At 42.4% G+C, this 18890-nt stretch overlaps 3 protein-coding genes across 6 annotated transcripts; all 3 read left to right on the top strand.

The window, feature by feature from the left end:
- Positions 1 to 3834, top strand: galk2 (galactokinase 2). Its single transcript, XM_079743722.1, has 10 exons — positions 1 to 180; positions 278 to 366; positions 449 to 572; positions 691 to 784; positions 919 to 1065; positions 1154 to 1252; positions 1567 to 1719; positions 2152 to 2362; positions 2473 to 2674; positions 3457 to 3834. The coding sequence occupies exons 1-10, from the start codon at positions 131 to 133 to the stop codon at positions 3662 to 3664; spliced, it is 1377 nt and encodes a 458-aa protein (XP_079599848.1). The 5' UTR covers positions 1 to 130; the 3' UTR covers positions 3665 to 3834.
- A 2919-nt stretch (positions 3835 to 6753) lies between these two features.
- sqor (sulfide quinone oxidoreductase) lies at positions 6754 to 11116 on the top strand. 2 transcript variants are annotated; one of them, XM_079743035.1, is made up of 10 exons: positions 6754 to 6858; positions 7495 to 7693; positions 7785 to 7955; positions 8089 to 8142; positions 8485 to 8679; positions 8773 to 8982; positions 9074 to 9257; positions 10221 to 10288; positions 10481 to 10659; positions 10774 to 11116. In XM_079743035.1, the coding sequence occupies exons 2-10, from the start codon at positions 7496 to 7498 to the stop codon at positions 10829 to 10831; spliced, it is 1317 nt and encodes a 438-aa protein (XP_079599161.1). In that variant the 5' UTR covers positions 6754 to 6858; position 7495; the 3' UTR covers positions 10832 to 11116. The 2 variants fall into 2 exon arrangements, with proteins under 2 accessions (XP_079599161.1, XP_079599162.1); XM_079743036.1 differs by having other exon boundaries at positions 6776 to 6899.
- A 192-nt stretch (positions 11117 to 11308) lies between these two features.
- On the top strand, positions 11309 to 18618 carry ctdspl2a (CTD (carboxy-terminal domain, RNA polymerase II, polypeptide A) small phosphatase like 2a). 3 transcript variants are annotated; one of them, XM_079744137.1, is made up of 14 exons: positions 11309 to 11469; positions 12766 to 12982; positions 13656 to 13782; positions 13956 to 14102; positions 14243 to 14473; positions 14730 to 14823; positions 15048 to 15159; positions 15678 to 15764; positions 15847 to 15909; positions 16001 to 16080; positions 16178 to 16255; positions 17074 to 17200; positions 17298 to 17393; positions 17512 to 18618. In XM_079744137.1, exons 2-14 carry the CDS (start codon positions 12794 to 12796, stop codon positions 17575 to 17577), a joined length of 1497 nt encoding a protein of 498 aa, XP_079600263.1. In that variant the 5' UTR covers positions 11309 to 11469; positions 12766 to 12793; the 3' UTR covers positions 17578 to 18618. The 3 variants fall into 3 exon arrangements, with proteins under 3 accessions (XP_079600263.1, XP_079600265.1, XP_079600264.1); XM_079744138.1 differs by lacking the exon at positions 11309 to 11469 and adding an exon at positions 12232 to 12598; XM_079744139.1 differs by lacking the exon at positions 16178 to 16255.
- The last annotated feature ends 272 nt before the right edge of the window (positions 18619 to 18890 follow it).

Here is an 18890-nt window from a genome sequence, read left to right as displayed (position 1 = left end):
TGCCGTGTGATCGTCAGCTGATATTGGCATTAATTTTTTTTTAAATAAAATACGACTTTAAGTGAACCGCTTAAAGTTTATATATTGTAGAAAGAAAGCTGCACCTTAGGGGAATGCTGAACAAGTGAAGATGGACTCAAATCCACCACACCTCTTAACAAACTTTGCAGACAATGACAGGTAGCAACAGACTGTCTGTTCAGATGGGAAGAATGCTGAAATGCTCGCTGATCTTTTGTATTTATGCTCTACTTCGTTTGTTTTCTTTATCCCACAGGTTGCAAATGTTGAAAAATGCTTTTGAAAAAAAGTATGGAAAGTCTCCCAAATTCTATGCACATGCACCAGGAAGGGTCAATCTCATAGGTAATTCAGATTCAATAACAGTTCCTTACTTTCGCATACGTCCTGATATATAACTGCTCCAACTTTCTCCCCATTGTTCCAGGGGAGCATGTTGATTATTGTGGGTATTCTGTACTTCCCATGGCCATCGAACAGAGTATTCTTGCAGCTGTCTCAGTGAATGATTCGGAGACAATAGAGCTGGCCAATACAAATCCTCAATACAAGTAATGCATACATTTACAATATCATTTTTTATGTACATTCATTCATTAATGAATTCATAAGTCAACATATTAATTCATTAAAATATCAAATTAGCGATGTATTTATTTATATTGACAGGGATTTTAGAGTGTCTGGCACAGAAGAAATTGGCATTGACAAAGACAATCCACAGTGGCACTATTACTTTCTCTGTGGTGTCAAAGGCATTCAGGTAATTCATGTTTGAATGTTTACTTTAGTCCAGGGTGTATTCAGTAATGCTTCATCTATTCATTGTTTTGTTTCATGCACAGCAATGATCACACATATAACGTCATGTTTTTCCCATAATAATGTTCCCACCAGGAGAACTTCAGCCTCTCCAGTTTGGTTGGAATGCAGTGTGTTGTTGATGGAACCATCCCGGCCAGCTCGGGCTTGTCCAGCTCTAGTGCCTTAGTGTGTTGTGCTGGCCTAGTCACAATGGAGGCCAATGAGAAGTCCCTCTCCAAGGTACTCTGTGACATAAGCCTGATTGTGATTGCTTTAATTTGAATAACAATTGAATGTGTGTAGCTTGATTATGTATCTACGTCTCAAGGTGGCACTTGCTGAAATCTGTGCCAAATGTGAGCGATACATTGGAACCGAAGGTGGGGGAATGGACCAGTCCATCTCGTTTCTGGCAGAGAAAGGAACCGTGTGTACAAAATCTGTTTCTACATTCTAAAATATGAAAGGATTGCATGGTTGCTAACCACAGACACCAACCAACCAAGACATAAACATTTCATTATCAACAGGTGTGTTTTACAACCTATAAGTGGGAGTCTAGCACAGGGGTCGAAAGCAATCTAACATGTAGATCTGAGAAGGCACATAAATCTGAAATGTGAAACAAATAGCCTAAGATTAGGTATTTAACTTCTCTACATAGTGTGTACCCTTTAAGACTAGTTTAAAGTAACAAGTAATCAGTGTGACCCCCTCTTAACGTAATGGATCCCATCACAGGCCAAGCTGATTGAGTTCAACCCGCTGCGAGCCACTGATGTCCAGCTTCCAGGCGGTGCCGTGTTTGTGATCTCCAACTGCTGTGTGGAGATGAACAAGGCGGCCTCTTCTCACTTCAACATCCGTGTGGTGGAGTGTCGGATAGCCACAAAGGTATGATCCTTTACTCAGAGTTGACTTGTAACCAAAAGGTTTCTAGGCTCCTCGTAGCGAGTGTAGTGTCCAGGTGTTCCTGAGCAAGACACCTCACCCTAACTTCTCCCAACGTGCTGGCGCTGTCGCCCTGTGTGGTTGACTCTGCTGTCGGTGTGTGAATGTGTGTAGGGACCGTTGTACGTTGCTTTGGATAAAAAAGCATCTGCTAATTGCAATAAATGCAAATGTAATGTGTCCAGAGTATGTATTACATTCGTGATACCCTAAATATACCAATGTGAACGTAATGGTAACAACAGCAACTTGCTTAAAGGCAGGTGTCCCAGAAATGCATAAGCCTATAATGTGTCTCATAATGGGCATACAGTATCTTATCATCAATAGCAGACACTCTAATCCAGTATAATGGAATACCTGGGGTGGATGCAGATGCTGGCCAAGGTAAAGGGTCTGGAGTGGAAGAGGTTGGTGAAGCTGGCCCAGGTGCAGACCGAGCTGGGGGCCTCTCTGGAGGAGATGCTGAGCCTGGTAGAGGAGGTGCTGCACTCTGACGCATACAGCAGAGCTGAGATCTGCCAGGCCCTGGGCATCACCCCTGAGCAGTTCAGTACAGACCTGCTCAGTTCCAACACACAGCATGGTAGGAGCCTGGCCAGAGGCTTCAAATACTTTCCAGTGCCTGTCTTATGAGGCTCAAGGCTAACAGTTAGCATGTGTTCATTCCCTTGTTTCTGCTGGTGTCTTTTGTAGTCACTCACTTCAAGCTGTACCAGCGGGCCAGGCATGTGTATGGGGAGGCCTCACGGGTCCTGTGCTTCAAGAGTGTGTGTGATTCTCAGCCCGCTGACTCCATATCTCTCCTGGGAGACTTGATGAAGCAGAGCCACGCCAGCTGCAGAGACCTGTATGAATGCAGCTGTCTTGAACTGGACCAGTTGGTCGACATTTGTTTGTGAGTAAAGTAACTTTTCGTAGCACGTATGATTTTAAGTATCTAACATAATCAACTTATATAATTGAGATCTCAGAGTTAATTGAGATCTAATATACCTCAGATAGTGTCGTTAAGTTTGACATAGCGGTTTTGTTTGGCCACATTTTTACGTCTGAAATTGTTTGCGACCCCGATGTCCTACAACTTTGTGCATCTGCTTCCACATACATAACCCAAACCCAGTCTGTCTGTATTATCAACGTACCAGATCCCTTCATGAGACCTTTAAAGATCCCATATCAAGTGTTTTTAGGGTTAATAATTGCATTTGGGGGTACTACTAGAATAGGGTTACATGCCTGTATGTTTAAAAAATACCCCTTATTATTCTCACACTGTTCATTTCTGGTGTGATTGGTCAGACGCTTTGCACGTGCGTCACCAAATTCCCGCACCACCCATTGATGTCTGATGTCACATTATTACGGAATTAATAGCTGTTTTACGCAATATAGAGGGGCGTCCTCGGTGGGTGCGAAAACTCCCTCTGGCTCATACTCAGATTTTTCTAGCTTAGCATACGTAAAACATGTATACATACGTCGTATGTATAAAAGCATGATATCACCCCTTTTAAAAATAGGAAGACGACAAAGTAAAGTATGAGAAATGTTATCTCATGGTTGGGTAACGCTAGCGTAACATGTGTCCTCCTGGTGATGTGAAGGGGTCTGTGTTTTGCTGATACGCTGGTGTGACACAGTGTAAAAATGTGTATCCTTTCTGCTGCCGGGGAGCAGGAAGGCGGGTGCGGTGGGGTCCCGGCTGACAGGGGCCGGCTGGGGCGGCTGTGCGGTCTCCATGGTTCCCAGTGACAAGGTGGAGTCGTTCATACGAACAGTGAGGGAGACCTTCTACGCTTCTGAGCCCCGCAGGGCAGCCATGGAGAAGCAGAGTCTGTTTGTGTCAAAGCCAGGAGGTGGAGCCACCATCTTTATGAAGGAGTAAAGCTTTTCACACCGTGTTTACAACCGCTTTTGTATTGGAAAAGGTGGTTAGAAGAAGATGCATTCTTTAAACTGTGACCAAATTAAAGGGACTCTTATTTTACAGAATGTATAAGCAATCACTCTTTGCATGGACTGTTTTTTACTGTAATCATAGTAGAAAACATATGTTCTTCTTCAATGATGACATTAAAATAATTATCTGATAATAGATGTGTATCCTGTACGTTTTGTGAGCCCCCCCCCCCATACTCCCATAAGAGGCCTACTGCAGGTCCTCCAGAACCAAAACAGATTCAAGAATTAGAAAAAAAAACATGCTTTGTTTTTTCAATAGAATATGTAATGAATAATAGTGTAAATAATACACCCCAGAATATTGCATAATATCGAAAAATATGGTTGTTATAATAGCCATTTCTTTAACCACTAATTGATTTGGCTGTGATTTGGTTCATTAGAGCCGCCTTGTGAACATTTGCGGTATTGCAGTTAACTGTTGGCGTCTCAAACCACTCAGGGAAGTTTAGAGGGTATAAAACTGAAGGACTACCTTCTGTGGACATGATATGCGCTAGCCTTCTTCGACTTAATACCGTTCACAGGTGGGGTATTCCACCAATTGAACACAAAGGGCCCCACACAAGATAAACTGTATTCTATACTTAAAATATATAGGCCTACTTTATATTATTACATTACCACTGTCTGCCTGGTCTTGCCGCTGTGGGTACCAGATTGACTCGGCTGCCAGGTCGTCTCGGGATCCTGCACTTACAGATGACGTATCGACACTTGACGTATCGACACAAGCCAACGGACAAAACCCAGAAGGGTTGTTTATAAACGGGGCTCAATCATGGACATAAAAAGAAGGCTCAATCCGTTTTGGTTTGGATTTCATTGAACGCAGCCCCTTCTTTTGCACAAACAAAGCCATTGGAAACACGTCTAAAAGCACTGATGAATGCATATGTAACCCAGTTCCTGTTAGGGACTCTTATTCTGAAGGAGGAGAACGGAAGTGTCTGTCGCTGTTTTGACTCTGTTGGGAGCGCTGGAAATAAAGTGGATCGCCCCGTTCAGTGAATGGAGTTAACCGATTCTTCTTTAATATATTACCCAAGTATAGGCAACAATAATTTGTACATTAGATTATTATTCATAGATTAGAAAACAAAAGGAGATCATTAATACTTGAGAATAACGGGAATGAATGAAACGCTCGTGCGCATTTAATAGACAGCGTTTACAGGAAGTGCGTCATTATTGCGCATCTAGGACCCCGAGTCGATCTTGCAGCCGAGTCAATCCGGTACCTACACCGGCATTCCTCCAGACCTACTTCCTTTCCTTCATCCACCATGCTCAATGTTGGACCTGGTGGCACAATTGGAATCTGTCCCTTAAGGGGGTTACTATGATCAGTCTTTGTCTTTATCTGGTTTAGTGTTCATTCTCTCCTTGTCCACCAAATGTCCTTAGACATTTCCCCTCCCCTTACAGCTCCAGCCTGGAATCACCTCATTCCACTCACCTTTGTGTCATTCATTATCTTCCCACCCCCACCTCATTCCCTGATGATTGTCTCCCCATTTATACAAGGTCACCTCTTTTGTTCACCTATCGGTTATTTGTTGTTGTCATGTCCCTCGTGGTTCCTCAATTGCAGTGGAGATGATCAACATCCTTCATTAAAGGTCATTTTTCGTTATCTATTCTGAGTTGTCTGTATTTGGATCTTTACCTCTTTGATCCTGCAGCCCGCAGCACCCGAACGGGAAAACAATGGGGAAGAGTTAGGACGACGGTCAATCTGTCTATTGTCGGTCACTTTCTGTCTCTTGAGAATTGTTCAATGCCGCTTTGACAGTTGCTTTTCTTCAAAAGCAGATCTACTGTTGAATTCATTATTTGATGAACACAGTGGAAAATAAAGAGATGGGCACTCTACCAAGAATTTTTATTTATGTTTATTTATGTGGAAAAGGGCTAACGTCAAAACAACATACAACACTTCACTACCGGTGCTGTTTGGGGTCAAGAAGTACGCTGACGTCCTGTTGCAGGCAGTGGAGATCCCTGACCGACAGGTGAACCACAGACAGAACCTCAATGAACCTCGGCCCACCAGTAGGAGGCAGTGTTGAAAAATCCCGACAATCCCGGCAAAACAAGTCTTACAGATGTTCTTCCCCCCAATATTGTCTTCTTTTTAATTATCTTCTTTAAATTAGAAGCTATGAAGATTTAATTAAAAAGTACAGACATTGAAATTGTTTTATTTCAGTATGAAATGCCTCACGTCACAGCCCCAATGGGACCGATTCAGGTGATCTAAAGTAGCTAATTGGCAGATGAGGCTGTGTGGCTCAATGTGGACATTCCTTAAACACAAGAAGTACCCCAATGTGTTTGGTATCCGAGACAGTACTTACCTGCTCACAGCTGAACGGCCGCTGCTGTGGGTGTTTCATATTTTTATCATTCTAGTTCTACCTTCAGTAAAAATGCTGCATGTGAACTATGGTTCAACCCTTTTTTTATTCAACACTATACCAAAAGAGTACCATGATTAGCCCTTCATTAAAATTAGTAAAGTAAGAAGCATTAACTAACAGTTAATTAACTGTTAACTAATGGTGTAGTATAATTTGCTAAAGATCCTCATGTTTACAAATTCCAAATCAGGTAATGGTGTTTCTTCTTAAGGTATTAATGAATACATTATTCAATAGGGTTAGGGTTGAAGAGTTTGATGGATTTATATGTATAGTGTCCCTTCCTTTGCATTGTTGACATATCTGTCAGTGTGTGTATGAATGGGTAAATGTGAGGCACTCATAGTTGAGCACCTCGAGTGGCCACAGGTTAGAAATATTTTGATGACATACACATAAATTAAGTAATTGGCATGGTTTTTATTTGGGGTCTTTTAATTTTCTTAGGTAGCCTTAAAATGAAATAAACAAAACAAGGACAACTATAGAGTTGTTCCTTGTGGCGACCTGACGCCCCCTGTGGACATTCCAAGTATTGCATGCTTTGCCAAGTTTGCGTTGATCAGGGTTTGAGCAGCAGCGGGTCAGTAGGCGTTATCAATGGGAAGGAACTGTGTGGCGTCCGCAGCCAAGTCCGTCGCCGTGTTCTGTCGACACTAAATGCGCCACAGATTGGGACCTTAACCCGTGTCAGGTGGGTCATTCTCCTTATTTCCTCAGAAAGCCACACACAAGGTATGACATATATAACCTATACCCTACGATCTTTCATACATACTATTCATATTCCTTTCCGGACCTTATAGGGGTGAATACTATGCATAAAATATTTTTATCCGTTTGTTAGGCTTTAAGTGGCTGATGCATAGTAATAAACGTTGTCATACTTGTTCCCACTACCGACCAAATGTAACCGCAGAATAAGAACAAGATTAGCGTAGTCGTTAAAATCTATGAAGGCCTAATTGGTGCAGATTGTCGGAAATCCAGCTCCAATAGTTTCTCCTTCTATATGGATAGGGTCTATCTTATTACGCAGCCGAATGTATCTGCCAACAGAGCTAGTACACTTTCACAACAAAGTAGACTACAGTTGTAGTAGCCGACGACGACCTGCCTTGGTTAATTGTCTAGAAAGCCTAAACTATAGTGTCATCCCTAAAGTTTTTAAAATGATGTAAGGGTAGGATTAACCAACGTCCCGGAAGCAATGTATGACTTGGGAAATAGGGAGGAATTTGATTGGGTAAACTCCTATGCTGCATTGTATATGTTGTGTTGTAACCTTTTCAATTGAACATTTTCTATGACATGTGTTTATCTCTCACAGGATGTCCGCCTTGTATCGCCTTAAGCAATGCTACCCAAAAGGAATTGGCATTTCTAACCTCCACACAAGCAGCCAGGCTTGTGCTAAACAGCATTTCAAAATGCTTGTGCTTGGAGGAGGAAGTGGGGGCATTGCAATGAGCGCTCGAATGAAGAGAAGGTTTGGAGCAGATAATGTGGCTGTTGTGGAGCCTGCTGAGGCAAAGAGCTATTCTTCACCATCAGATCTTTGACTGTTCAGATTCACCCTTCCCAAGATGAAAACATAAACATAGCGATCTCGTTCTGCAGACCCACTACTACCAGCCCATCTGGACCTTGGTGGGAGCTGGGGCCAAAACAGTTGCTTCCTCGGGTCGCCCTACAGCCAGCATTGTGCCCTCCGGAGTGAAGTGGGTGAAATCCAGAGTCCAGGAGATCAACCCAGACTCAAACACCGTGATCACAGACGATGGGAAAGAGGTAGGACTACGGTTCAATCTCCTTATGGTCGGTCACTAGTTTCTTTCTCCATCTGGAGAATTACTCAATATAGCTTTGTTAAATATATGATAAAGATTCACATTCATTTCAATCTTCCATTTTACTTCAACAGATATCCTACGAGTATTTGATTGTTGCCCTCGGTATCCAACTCCATTATGAAAAGGTAAGTGTAACTCTTCTCTATTTTTCTTTTCTTCTTCAATTTATTTAAGTTTGCATTTGTATCACAACTGTAATACAAAGATGTGTATTGTCAACACTCTCAGATTAAACTGTGAGAACCCCTTTTTAGTTTGACCTTTTTCTACCTTACGGAGATAAGACCGTGAGAACCCTTTTTGTCTTGGTGTTTCTTGGTATCCTTTGTGCCTTTATGCCTATCAAAGTCACAAACGTTCATTGTTGCTTGGTAAATGCTGCCTGTGTCTTCCCATGATCGTGCTTCATTAAATCAAATACTCTTCTGTCAAGATACCCCTACAATTAACACTTTTTTATTAATTAGATTAAGGGTCTGCCGGAGGCATTTGACCATCCAAACATTGGCTCAAACTATTCAATCCAAACTGTGGAGAAGACATGGACAGCACTACAGAACTTCAAGGAGGGAAACGCCGTCTTCACCTTCCCCAACACGCCGGTGAAATGTGCAGGAGCTCCACAAAAGATCATGTACCTCGCGGACTCTTATCTACGAAAGGTGACCCAATGTTTCAGTCATTTGAACTTTGGTGACTAGAGAGATTGGCACTTTGTACATGAAATGCTAATGTTGTTTATGTTCCAATGTAAGACAGGGAAAAGGGAAAACGCCAAAATAATATACAACACTTCACTACCGGTGCTGTTTGGGGTCAAGAAGTACGCTGATGTTCTGTGGGAGATAGTGAGAAGCCGGGACATACAAGTGAACCACAGGCAGAACCTCATTGAAGTGCGGGCCGACCAAAGAGAGGCTGTGTTCGAAAATCTTGACAACCCTGGTGAAACCAACGTTGTACAGGTGCTTCTCCAGATCTGCTTCCTCCCAATTTAAGTAAACTGAACATTTGTAATTTACATATATTTGACATTAGTATGTGTGTTTATTTCAGTATGAAATGCTTCACGTCACACCACCAATGGGGCCGATACAGGTGATCAAAAGTAGCTCATTGGCTGATGAGGCTGGTTGGCTCAATGTGGACAAGGAATCCCTCCAACACAAGAACTACCCCAACGTGTTTGGCATTGGAGACTGCACTAACCTGCCAACAGCCAAAACCGCTGCTGCAGTGGGTATGTCATATTAATCTTTCATGACCTCGATTGAACATAAGATAACAATCTGCCGTTGGGTGTGTGTGTGTGTTTGTGGGTGTGTAACTTCCTTACAACCTTGATTTGTTTCCTGTGTCTCACATGATTTATGAGTCATTAAAATGATATATTCCAGTCAATCACTGTTAAAACTCTGTGAAACACACCAATGGAACTTGGAAGGGCATGTGGGATATAGATTATGATCACTGGTGAACTACCCGCTTGAGGTCAGGTACACAACATTCCTTCATTTTAGTCCATGCAATGTGCCCAATGCCTCGTGCCAACTGTCCAAGTTTCTGTCTGGGAATTTGTGAATTCTCTGCTTAATTCCTATTAATACCATGTTAATATCTTACAGGTATCACCTCCTTGTAAGATGGTAGCATATTATTAATCTTTTATACTTACATTTACTTGATGAGTTTGCATGTTTTTTTGTATATTTATAGAGATTGTAGTTTTAAGATTGTTCCCTTAAAGTTGCAATGTGTTGCATTTCATCCTATCTTAAAATAACCTGGACATATATGTGGTCAATGCTGATCGATAGGGATGTCTATAATGTTAATAGGGGGAGCGGCTCAATCGTACACATTGTGACTAACGGTAATTGGTGTCGGTACAGAAGATAAAGAAGGGTAGTTTATGAACTTATGCTTTGATAAGGCTTGAGGATTAGCCTACCATCTATGGCATGTAAATAAAATAATTGCATAGTTTAGTTACTTTTTATAATGTATTTATTTAGTTGAGTGGATTGGAAAATAAAGTGGGCATCGTCAGTATCCACAGATTTATATTTTGGTTTTATTTATTGTGCTATCGCCATAAGTGAATCCTGTAGAGTTTGTGATATCCTAACATTATGATTTTCTCATTTCCCATCAATAGAGGATCAAATGGTCTGAAACATAATGATAAATATCTGTTTTTCAGCTGCACAGACTGCAATCCTGGACAGAACTATTAGCAAGGTCCTGAAAAACCAGAAGCCTGATAGAAAGGTGAGTGAAATTAATAGTTAAAGTATTAGATCTTTACTACTATAGGAAAGAATTAGAACTTGGATTCGATTTCCCACAGGTTTCCTCCCTGATTTCCCCATCTATTTGAGTCCACTAAATTACTTTGGATGAAAGTGTCAGAATAATCAATAGTAATACTATTTCATATCGATGTCTGTTTATTCTTCACAGTATGACGGCTACACATCCTGTCCCCTGGTGACGAGCTACAGCACGGTGGTTCTGGCCGAGTTCGACTACACCGGACAGCCACTGGAGACCTTCCCTGTGAACCAGGGCAAGGAGAGCAGGATAATGTACCACATGAAGGCAGACCTCATGCCCCACATATACTGGCAGGGGCTGCTTAAGTATGTACACCATCACATGAACCCAAACTTCCCAGTACAATCGATTAATGTCAAGAGTGGTCATTTCACAGCCTGTAACTTGATTGATTCATGTTTACCTCCATTTGGTTTTAGGGGCTTTTGGGGGGGACCAGGACCCTACAGAAAAGTGCTTCACCTTGGAATGAAATAAGAATTGGCTCTGGATGTGTCGACATTCACATTGTTGTGATGAAGATCGTTTTCCCATTTTCAATGTTGTCTTAAACTTCATTCAGATATTGTTCATGTTTCAATGTTTTAAATGCCATTTCCATACAGTAGTAAGCATACTAGCTGGTGTATAAATCATATTACATAGTTGATGGAATTCAATGTTATTTCAAACCAAGGTCCTACCGAAACAGTGAATGGTCAACTCTATTAAACCACATATAACATTAACACACGCTGCAATAAAAGAACAGCACAACTACAATCCCCTTATCAGCATGCCCTGGTGTGTCTTGCTTCATGTCAGAACTTTTGAGTCTAGAGCGCAACATGCATGCGCGTGGGTCCCGGTGGCGCGCTCAGTCGTGAAGACATTGTGCACGAGTCCGCTCTGCCACGTTCTCTTGCGCGTGTCGCGTTCTCGCAGCACGCGAACGATGTTTGTGGCGAGGCGGGAAATGGCGTCCACGGACATGGCTGGTTTGTGATTAGCTTAGAGCTAACGAGCTAACGAGACAGCTGGCAGCGACCTCCGCGGCCCGACCCAGTCACCGTCCCCCCGGTCGAGGCTCACAGCTGTCAGCCTGCGTCGAGTCTAAAGAGTTTAGCAGATCACCGGTAAGAAATTAACCGAGTAAACAAACCGTTTCCCAGAGCTAGCCTGTGTGTTTGTTGCTAAATGCTTACGCGCTAGGTTAGCTCCCTGCGTGTGGACTGTGGAGGGGGCGTGGTCTAGCTAATCTTAAACAGCGCGAGGAGCGGATCGGAACGTCTGCCTCGTGCCGTTAACAGCGACACCTGTCAATCACGCCCTTTGTATCGTGTCGACATGCCAACGTAGATCACCTGGAAGCGATTTCCCGAAATATGAACCCTGTAGTGTTGAGGCCTTTTGCCTGTGGGGCCGGGCTCCAGTTGAGGTTGGGTGTCCTGGTGGCTAGCAGTAGCTGCAAACATCAGCTCACAGCTGCTGTAACATCTGGTCGGCACCGTGCACACCTGCATGTATGATTGTGGGCGGCTACCTCAGTGTCGAGGTGTCCCTGAGCAATACGCCTCAGCCTGACTGCTGCTGACGAGCTGGCCGTCTCCCTGCGTGGTTGAGTCCGCCGACTCCGCTGTGTGAATGAATGGTTCTAAGTCTCTTTGGATAAAATCGTCAGCAAAACCCCCTCTATTTAAATGTGGCTGCTGTACCACAACGTACATGATGAACGCCGCTAAGTGAGGGAAGATGACACATGTGACATGATTGATCAAATGGAAACAGCTTCTCCATCCCTGATCCTGTTGTTAATGTGACACCTTCCGTCCCATGTTGCGTCACCGGAGGATTGTTAGACCACAACCATAACACAACGATAGGCAGCAACAACGCGCCATGCGTTTCTGCTGCGTGTCGTTGTGTTATTGTTATTGTTATGGTCTTACAATCCGGATTCGTGTTCGCAAATTTAAAGGCCGTGCATTGACGCTTTCGGCCATCATGTCAAAACTAACGAATGCTCTTTTCGAACATTTCCACTTAAATTATATTTGGCGTGGTGCAGTCAGCTGGTAATTATGGTTGTGGAATATTTACTTCTTGTGTTTTTTTTTTATCTTTGCTCTGGTCCACAGGAAACGATGGCTTGAGTTGCTCAACGAAGTTGAGCAATTTATGACTGGAAACGTGACTTGATACGTATCGAAATATCGTAGTAGGCTATCCCTATATATGGATGCCTTGGCCATTCCAATGAATCAGGTGCAAATTGATTGTAACGTTATGCACTTGTTTATGCAGTCCCAGGATTGTGTGTGTGTGTTTGTTTGTTGCTGCAAACTGACCCTCTAGTTTGGCCAAATGTGTCAACCTTTAATCTAAACTAATATCTTCCAGGTCTCTAACCTGGACTTTCTTTGATGTTTCAGGGTTATCTTTTCTATGTGACGGTTGAGCATGATGAGGTTGAGGGTGCGTAAAGTTCCTCAACAGCCAACTGCGGGCCGCGGAAGCCGTCTGTCCAAGGCCAAGCGCAAACATTGTGAAGTGGAGCCGTCCGCGGTCAGGAGCAGGAGCAAGATGCAGAAGAACGAGACAGGCCTGTTCTCCACCATCAAGAAGTTTATCCGTGGGAACGCCGTCAAGGTGAGGGGACGAGGTGGTGGTTTTCAACGGGATAGGCTTGCACTTAGTGTAGAACCCTGATAGACCCAAGGCTATGTGCGTTGCTGAATCGCTGTTTGAGTTGGGTCGGCTTAGCTCAGGTGGTAGAGAAGTTGTCTTATAACCAAAAGGTTGCTAGTTCGTTCCCTAGCTCCTCCTAGCTGAGTGTTGATGTGTCCCTGTGCAAGACACTTAACCCTAACTGCTCCTGACGAGCTTGCTGTCGCCTTGCATGGTTGACTCTGCCGTCGATGTGTCAATGTGTATTAACCGATGTAAGTCGCTTTGGATAAAAGCTTATGCTAAATGCCCTAACTGTAATTGTAATTGAGTTGAATAGAAATATGAATAAACTAATGATTAATTAAATTGTTTTAGTTCTGGTCCCTTTTTTGGGAGTTTCAATATCTATTTTTCTTATTTTGCAAATATCGGAAAATGTGGCCTTGCATGCCCTCTAAAGGTCGAAATTTAAATGTAACCACTCAACACTGAAGAACTTAATTTGATATTATTTGGTAAGGCAGTCACCTATCGCTTGAGTAGATTGATAAAAAATGGCTAATTTGTTGATTAAATAGTTTTAAAAAGATGATTGAAACAGAAGTAAGTACTTTTTCTAATATCCATGGAATATCCCGATGCCTTGTTTCAGGTAGAGCCGGACATACCTTCCAAAAGGAGCCGCATTGATTGCACTAAAGATGGTGACCTCATCGCATCCACGCCACAGACTGGTCTGTCCAGCAGATCAAGAGTTTGCCGGAAAACCCCAAGTAAAGGTATTTGTACAAACAGTATTTTAAATTCTATTGTACATTTAGAGAAACAAATTGGCCCACTTGAGTATTTCAAGTCCAGTTTTTAAAAGTTGGATTGATCTTAAGGTTTGGGGTCACTTTGTTGGGAATAACATTGAAGAGAGAGGTGATTAAAGTCTGCTGTCTTTCCTCAGTGATGATGGCTGGCAACAGTAGGTTCAGTAAAGCCAACGGTAAACTAGAGGCTCATGTGGAGGCCCCCAGCAGTCCCCCCCGCACCACCCTGCTGGGCACCATCTTCTCCCCCGTCTTCAACTTCTTCTCACCAGCAACCAAGACAGGTTCACACCTTCTGCCCTCAGCACAGTTCTAACGCTTCATTGTGACGTTTTGTTTTAAAACAGAATGCTTTAGATTTCAGACTTGAAATATACATTGCAAAAAATATCACCAACCGCCAGTGATTTGTATTTCTCTACAGCCACCCCTGGGTCGGACTCCCTTGGACAAGCCATGGAGGCGGAGGAGATTCTGAAGCAGCTGGATATGGACAAGGTTGAAGGGATTCAAAGTAGCACACTGACGTCGACCGATGGCCTCGCTCTGAGCCACGCGGCCCCTGTGTTGGAGCAGAAGCCTGAGGTTGCACCAGACTCCGCCATAGAGGAAGGGGAGATAGTCACGGAGAACGACGTGCCCGCCACTGCGCCAGGTACTCCCTACGTACATCACAGTGTCTGGAAGAGATTTACACTTTACAATGTGTACAACAAAAGTTATTGAAGCTCTTTGAGAAATAAAATAAACTGAATCATAAAAACTATACTTGAGAATTTATTTCCTGAAGTTCCACTGTTATGATTGTATTCTGTCATGTGCAACCTTTTGTGTTAGAGGATAGTGTAATACATGATGCCACTACTGTACCGGAACTGTCGGTAACCCTTACCCTCCTGGTCTTTGTTTAGCACCAGGCTGTCCTCCAGACGGCAGTTATCCACACTCACTGCCTGCAGCCGCACCAGAGGTCTCCTACGATGAGGACTGGGAGGTGTTTGATCCGTAAGGGCAGTAGGTTATTATTCATCTTAGAGAAGGGACGGTTATGATATGACTTTTAGACTTGATGATGAAAAAAGGTCTCCTGCAGCCCCCTTTTTATTTAAATTGCATTTTATGAATCGGGTTAATGTGTGATCAATCATATAACATACAATAATGTATCTTTATTCATATAAACGTATTGGAGCCTCATAGATGTTTCCGGATTTTTCTATTTATTTCAGTTACTTCTTTATCAAGCACGTGCCTCCACTGAGCGAGGAGCAGTTGACCCGCAAGCCGGCGCTGCCTCTGAAGACGCGCAGCACACCAGAGTTCTCTCTGGTGCTGGACCTGGTGAGCAACGTGCCAACACAACGCTCTCAGCGGCTCGCTGTTTGGGTGGGACTTAATATAGATATCGTCGTGAGATTTATTTTTTTATCCATAATGTTTTAGACAGAAGATATCGCCCTAAATAAAGATATTTTAATTCATAAAATAAGGCACTCTAAAAAGATTTCCCTGCTCCTTGAGGTGGCGCTCAATACAGGAATTAGGGGAAACTTGACAGAAGTTAATTAGCCAAAGAAGAGTAACTGAAAAACTCAGTTTGGACCTAATAAATACAGAAATCCAGCACACCAGACATTTTACATTCATCGTTAGACACAGTATATCGTGATGTATCGTTATAGGATTGTCTCACTATATATTGATTGTCGTAGAATCGCTGTATCGCGTTATTATCAGTATCGTGGGCCATGTTTCTCGTATTGAATCATGAGTTACCCTGTGTTTCTCACCCTTAAGCTTGCTACTCAAGCCACTATGCCACGTAGTCCTCATGATAAGGCTGTTTTCTGGGGCTTTAGGATGAGACGCTGGTGCACTGCAGTCTGAATGAGCTGGAGGACGCAGCCCTGACGTTCCCAGTGCTGTTTCAGGATGTGATATACCAGGTACGTGATGCCACGGCTCATATTCCAACCACACACACATTCCCCTGTCTGGCTCTCACTGACGTTCTTCTTCTCGCTGAAGGTGTACGTTCGGTTACGGCCCTTTTTCCGGGAGTTTCTGGAGCGTATGTCCCAAATGTATGAGGTGAGTATCCTTTAGAAAATGTGTGGCACATTTCTAAACATCTTAGATTTGTTCACAAAGTGACATGTGTTGTCCTTCTGCTCTTTTACAGATCATCCTGTTCACGGCTTCAAAAAAGGTGTATGCTGATAAGTTGCTCAACATCCTGGACCCGAAGAAACAGCTTGTCAGGTCAGTGAACATCTGGCCCTGTTGGGACTCGAGAGGCTGGTGCACTTTACCATCGGTCCTTGTTTGTTGATGGTTGGGTTTCTGGTTGTTGCTGCAGTTGGGGTGAGATTCAGTTGGATGTTATTGCAGTGACAATACGTGACCCATCTTCGGTTAGTCAAGCTCCACAGTTGAGGTACAAGCAGCTTGTGTTTGACCACCATGTGCAAGTGCTACATTAGAGACAGACAGGTTTTAAACCACTTATAATGGCTTGTCAATCTCACACCTAATGATGAAAACGGGGGGCTTTAATTATGCACATATCAACCAATAACCAACGATTGGCTCACAAAATATGGTTATTATGAGAACAAATCTTGATGTTTGATAAATAATGCTTAAAATAAGATGAAGGCTAATCTAAAATGATGTAATGCTAAATCGTAATGACGCTATGTATCTTGATTGCTACAAAGCTGGGCAATATATCGATATTTAAAATTTATCGATATTTTTTCCAACGCGATATGGAATGAGACCATATCGTCAACATCGATATAATTTAATTTGCTTTGAAATTACAGCACATTTGTTCCAAATAACAGCAGTTTCGAACCGCGCCTGCCGCCTGCTATTTCGTATCTCTGCTTATGTCTCTCCCGCTCTGCCTCCGGCTCACACACACAGTCTCTGCCCCCCCCCCTTCCACTCACGTCACTTTTTGAAATCGCGAAACATGGAGTCCGCCGGCATAAGCGGCTCAGAGTAGCTTGTTTGTAAGCTAAAGACCAACGGCTCCATAGTAGCCGTTGGAAATGGTTTTGATATAAGGTGTCTGACGAATTACAAAACGGTAGGTAAGTGTAGTAATAACTTTAACTCCACAGTAACTAACTTCAAGGTTTCTCACTCCGCGAGACCCAAACATAAAACATAAACAAGTAACCTAGCAACGCCAAAGCATGTCTGGTTTTATTGTATGTCCTAAAACGCTTTTGTTCTGAATGGCAGACATCGACTCTTCCGAGAGCACTGCGTGTGTGTGCAAGGAAACTACATCAAAGACTTGAACATTCTTGGAAGAGACCTTTCAAAGACCATTATTATCGACAACTCACCCCAAGCCTTTGCCTATCAGGTAACCCTTTGAGCATAGATTTTTTTTTGTAATATTAATTTGGGCAAATGTGGTTTTCTTTAAATTCTTGAAGTTGAATTTTACTTTTTAATTGTAGCTTTCCAATGGGATCCCTATTGAGAGCTGGTTTGTGGACAGAAATGACAACGAGCTTCTGAAGCTTGTTCCTTTCCTTGAGAAACTCGTGGAGCTGGTATGTTGTATTGTCTTGTATTGTATATGTATTGTCTTTTATGTTTTTTAAACATTTGATAATAAGCAGGATTTTACTGTTCTTTCCACTGATCGTTGATTTATCCATTCTCCTGCAGAACGAGGATGTGAGGCCACATATTCAACAGCATTTTCGCTTGCACGACCTTCTTCCCCCAGACTGAACTGCATGATGGGTAACACACTACTCCGCAACAAGATGGTATCGTCATAGGAAAACTGTGACTGTACTCATTTTTACAATGGATAGATCCTTTGCAAAGAGAAATTTGCCATTTCTTACAATACCACACATGAAAAAAAGAAAACACCCCACCTGTGTGTTTCTTAAGGAACACACTCCCAAGTGCACTCTGAACAAACAGAAATCACTAGAGCGGAGGGCTGCAGCAGACCTTTACACTTCGCTGGGACCTTCCTAGAAAATAACATTTTGGGAGATGTTTCGTCTTCGCTCCTATCTGGATTTTAGACAAAATTGAATGTCATGTGTTGGAACATAAGGACCTTCTTGGCTGTCCACACACTATTGTGTATATAAATGATGTGTATATATTATTTTTTCCTTACGGTTTTTACGTCTGTTTCTCTTAACTTTAAACTTTAGTATGTATTTCTTTGAATCCGGGCGCTTTTATAGAACAAATAAAATGAAAAACGTTGCAGTTTTGTTCAGAGTCGATGCCACACATCTGCTCTTCAGTTGTACGCCTGCATTATTTTCTATATTTCTGTGATGTTTTACTCCATAAATGCAGTTGTTTGTGTTAAGTGCAGTTTTTTAATATTTGGGAGGAAAGCTTTCTGAAAAGGAAATGTTTAAATGCTCTGTAATGTAAAGGCTATCAACGTTTCAACTGAATGCACAGCCATAATGGCTTGGTCCTTTTGGAAAAAAATTGTATTTTGGTTGTTAATACCTTAAAGCACTCTTGTGGTGGTGGAGGGCGGTCCAGTCCTTTGTAAGTTAAAGCTAAATCTTGTCAATTTTCTATACAAGTGTATCACCTTAATCCAGGGTGTGCGTCTTGGGGAGGGAATGCAGCACCAGCAAATTGTTGATAGGTTGCTCTGAAAGCAAGTTTTTTCTTTGTTCCATTGTCCTGTTAGTGGGATTGTACTTTTATTGACAATTGAATGATCACTACTGTTGTACTCCATGTTATCCAATGGTTTCCTTAAAAAATAAATTCATTTTTATAAGATTTTGGTCACTATTTTCTTTTAGTTATTGACTTGGCCACAATAAAATATAGAGAATATATACGAACGTTGGCTCAGTATGAGTGTTACATGTATACAGTGCCTTGTGTTTAGCCACCCCACTAAATTACTAATTTCACTGGATAGTAATTAATACATTAATATTGTTCTATATTTGATATTCAATCATGCTAAAGAAAGGAAGAAGAATCATACACATGTTGTCAAACAGGCCCTCCCTCCAATCTGCAACTGGGCAAGAAGCATCTGGTAA

Source organism: Pollachius pollachius, assembly GCF_949987615.1.
Source record: "Pollachius pollachius genome assembly, chromosome: 9".
Taxonomy (NCBI): Eukaryota; Metazoa; Chordata; class Actinopteri; order Gadiformes; family Gadidae; genus Pollachius; species Pollachius pollachius.
The sequence above is the reverse complement of the archived record's forward strand: the minus strand, read 5'-3'. Positions and strand labels throughout refer to the sequence as shown.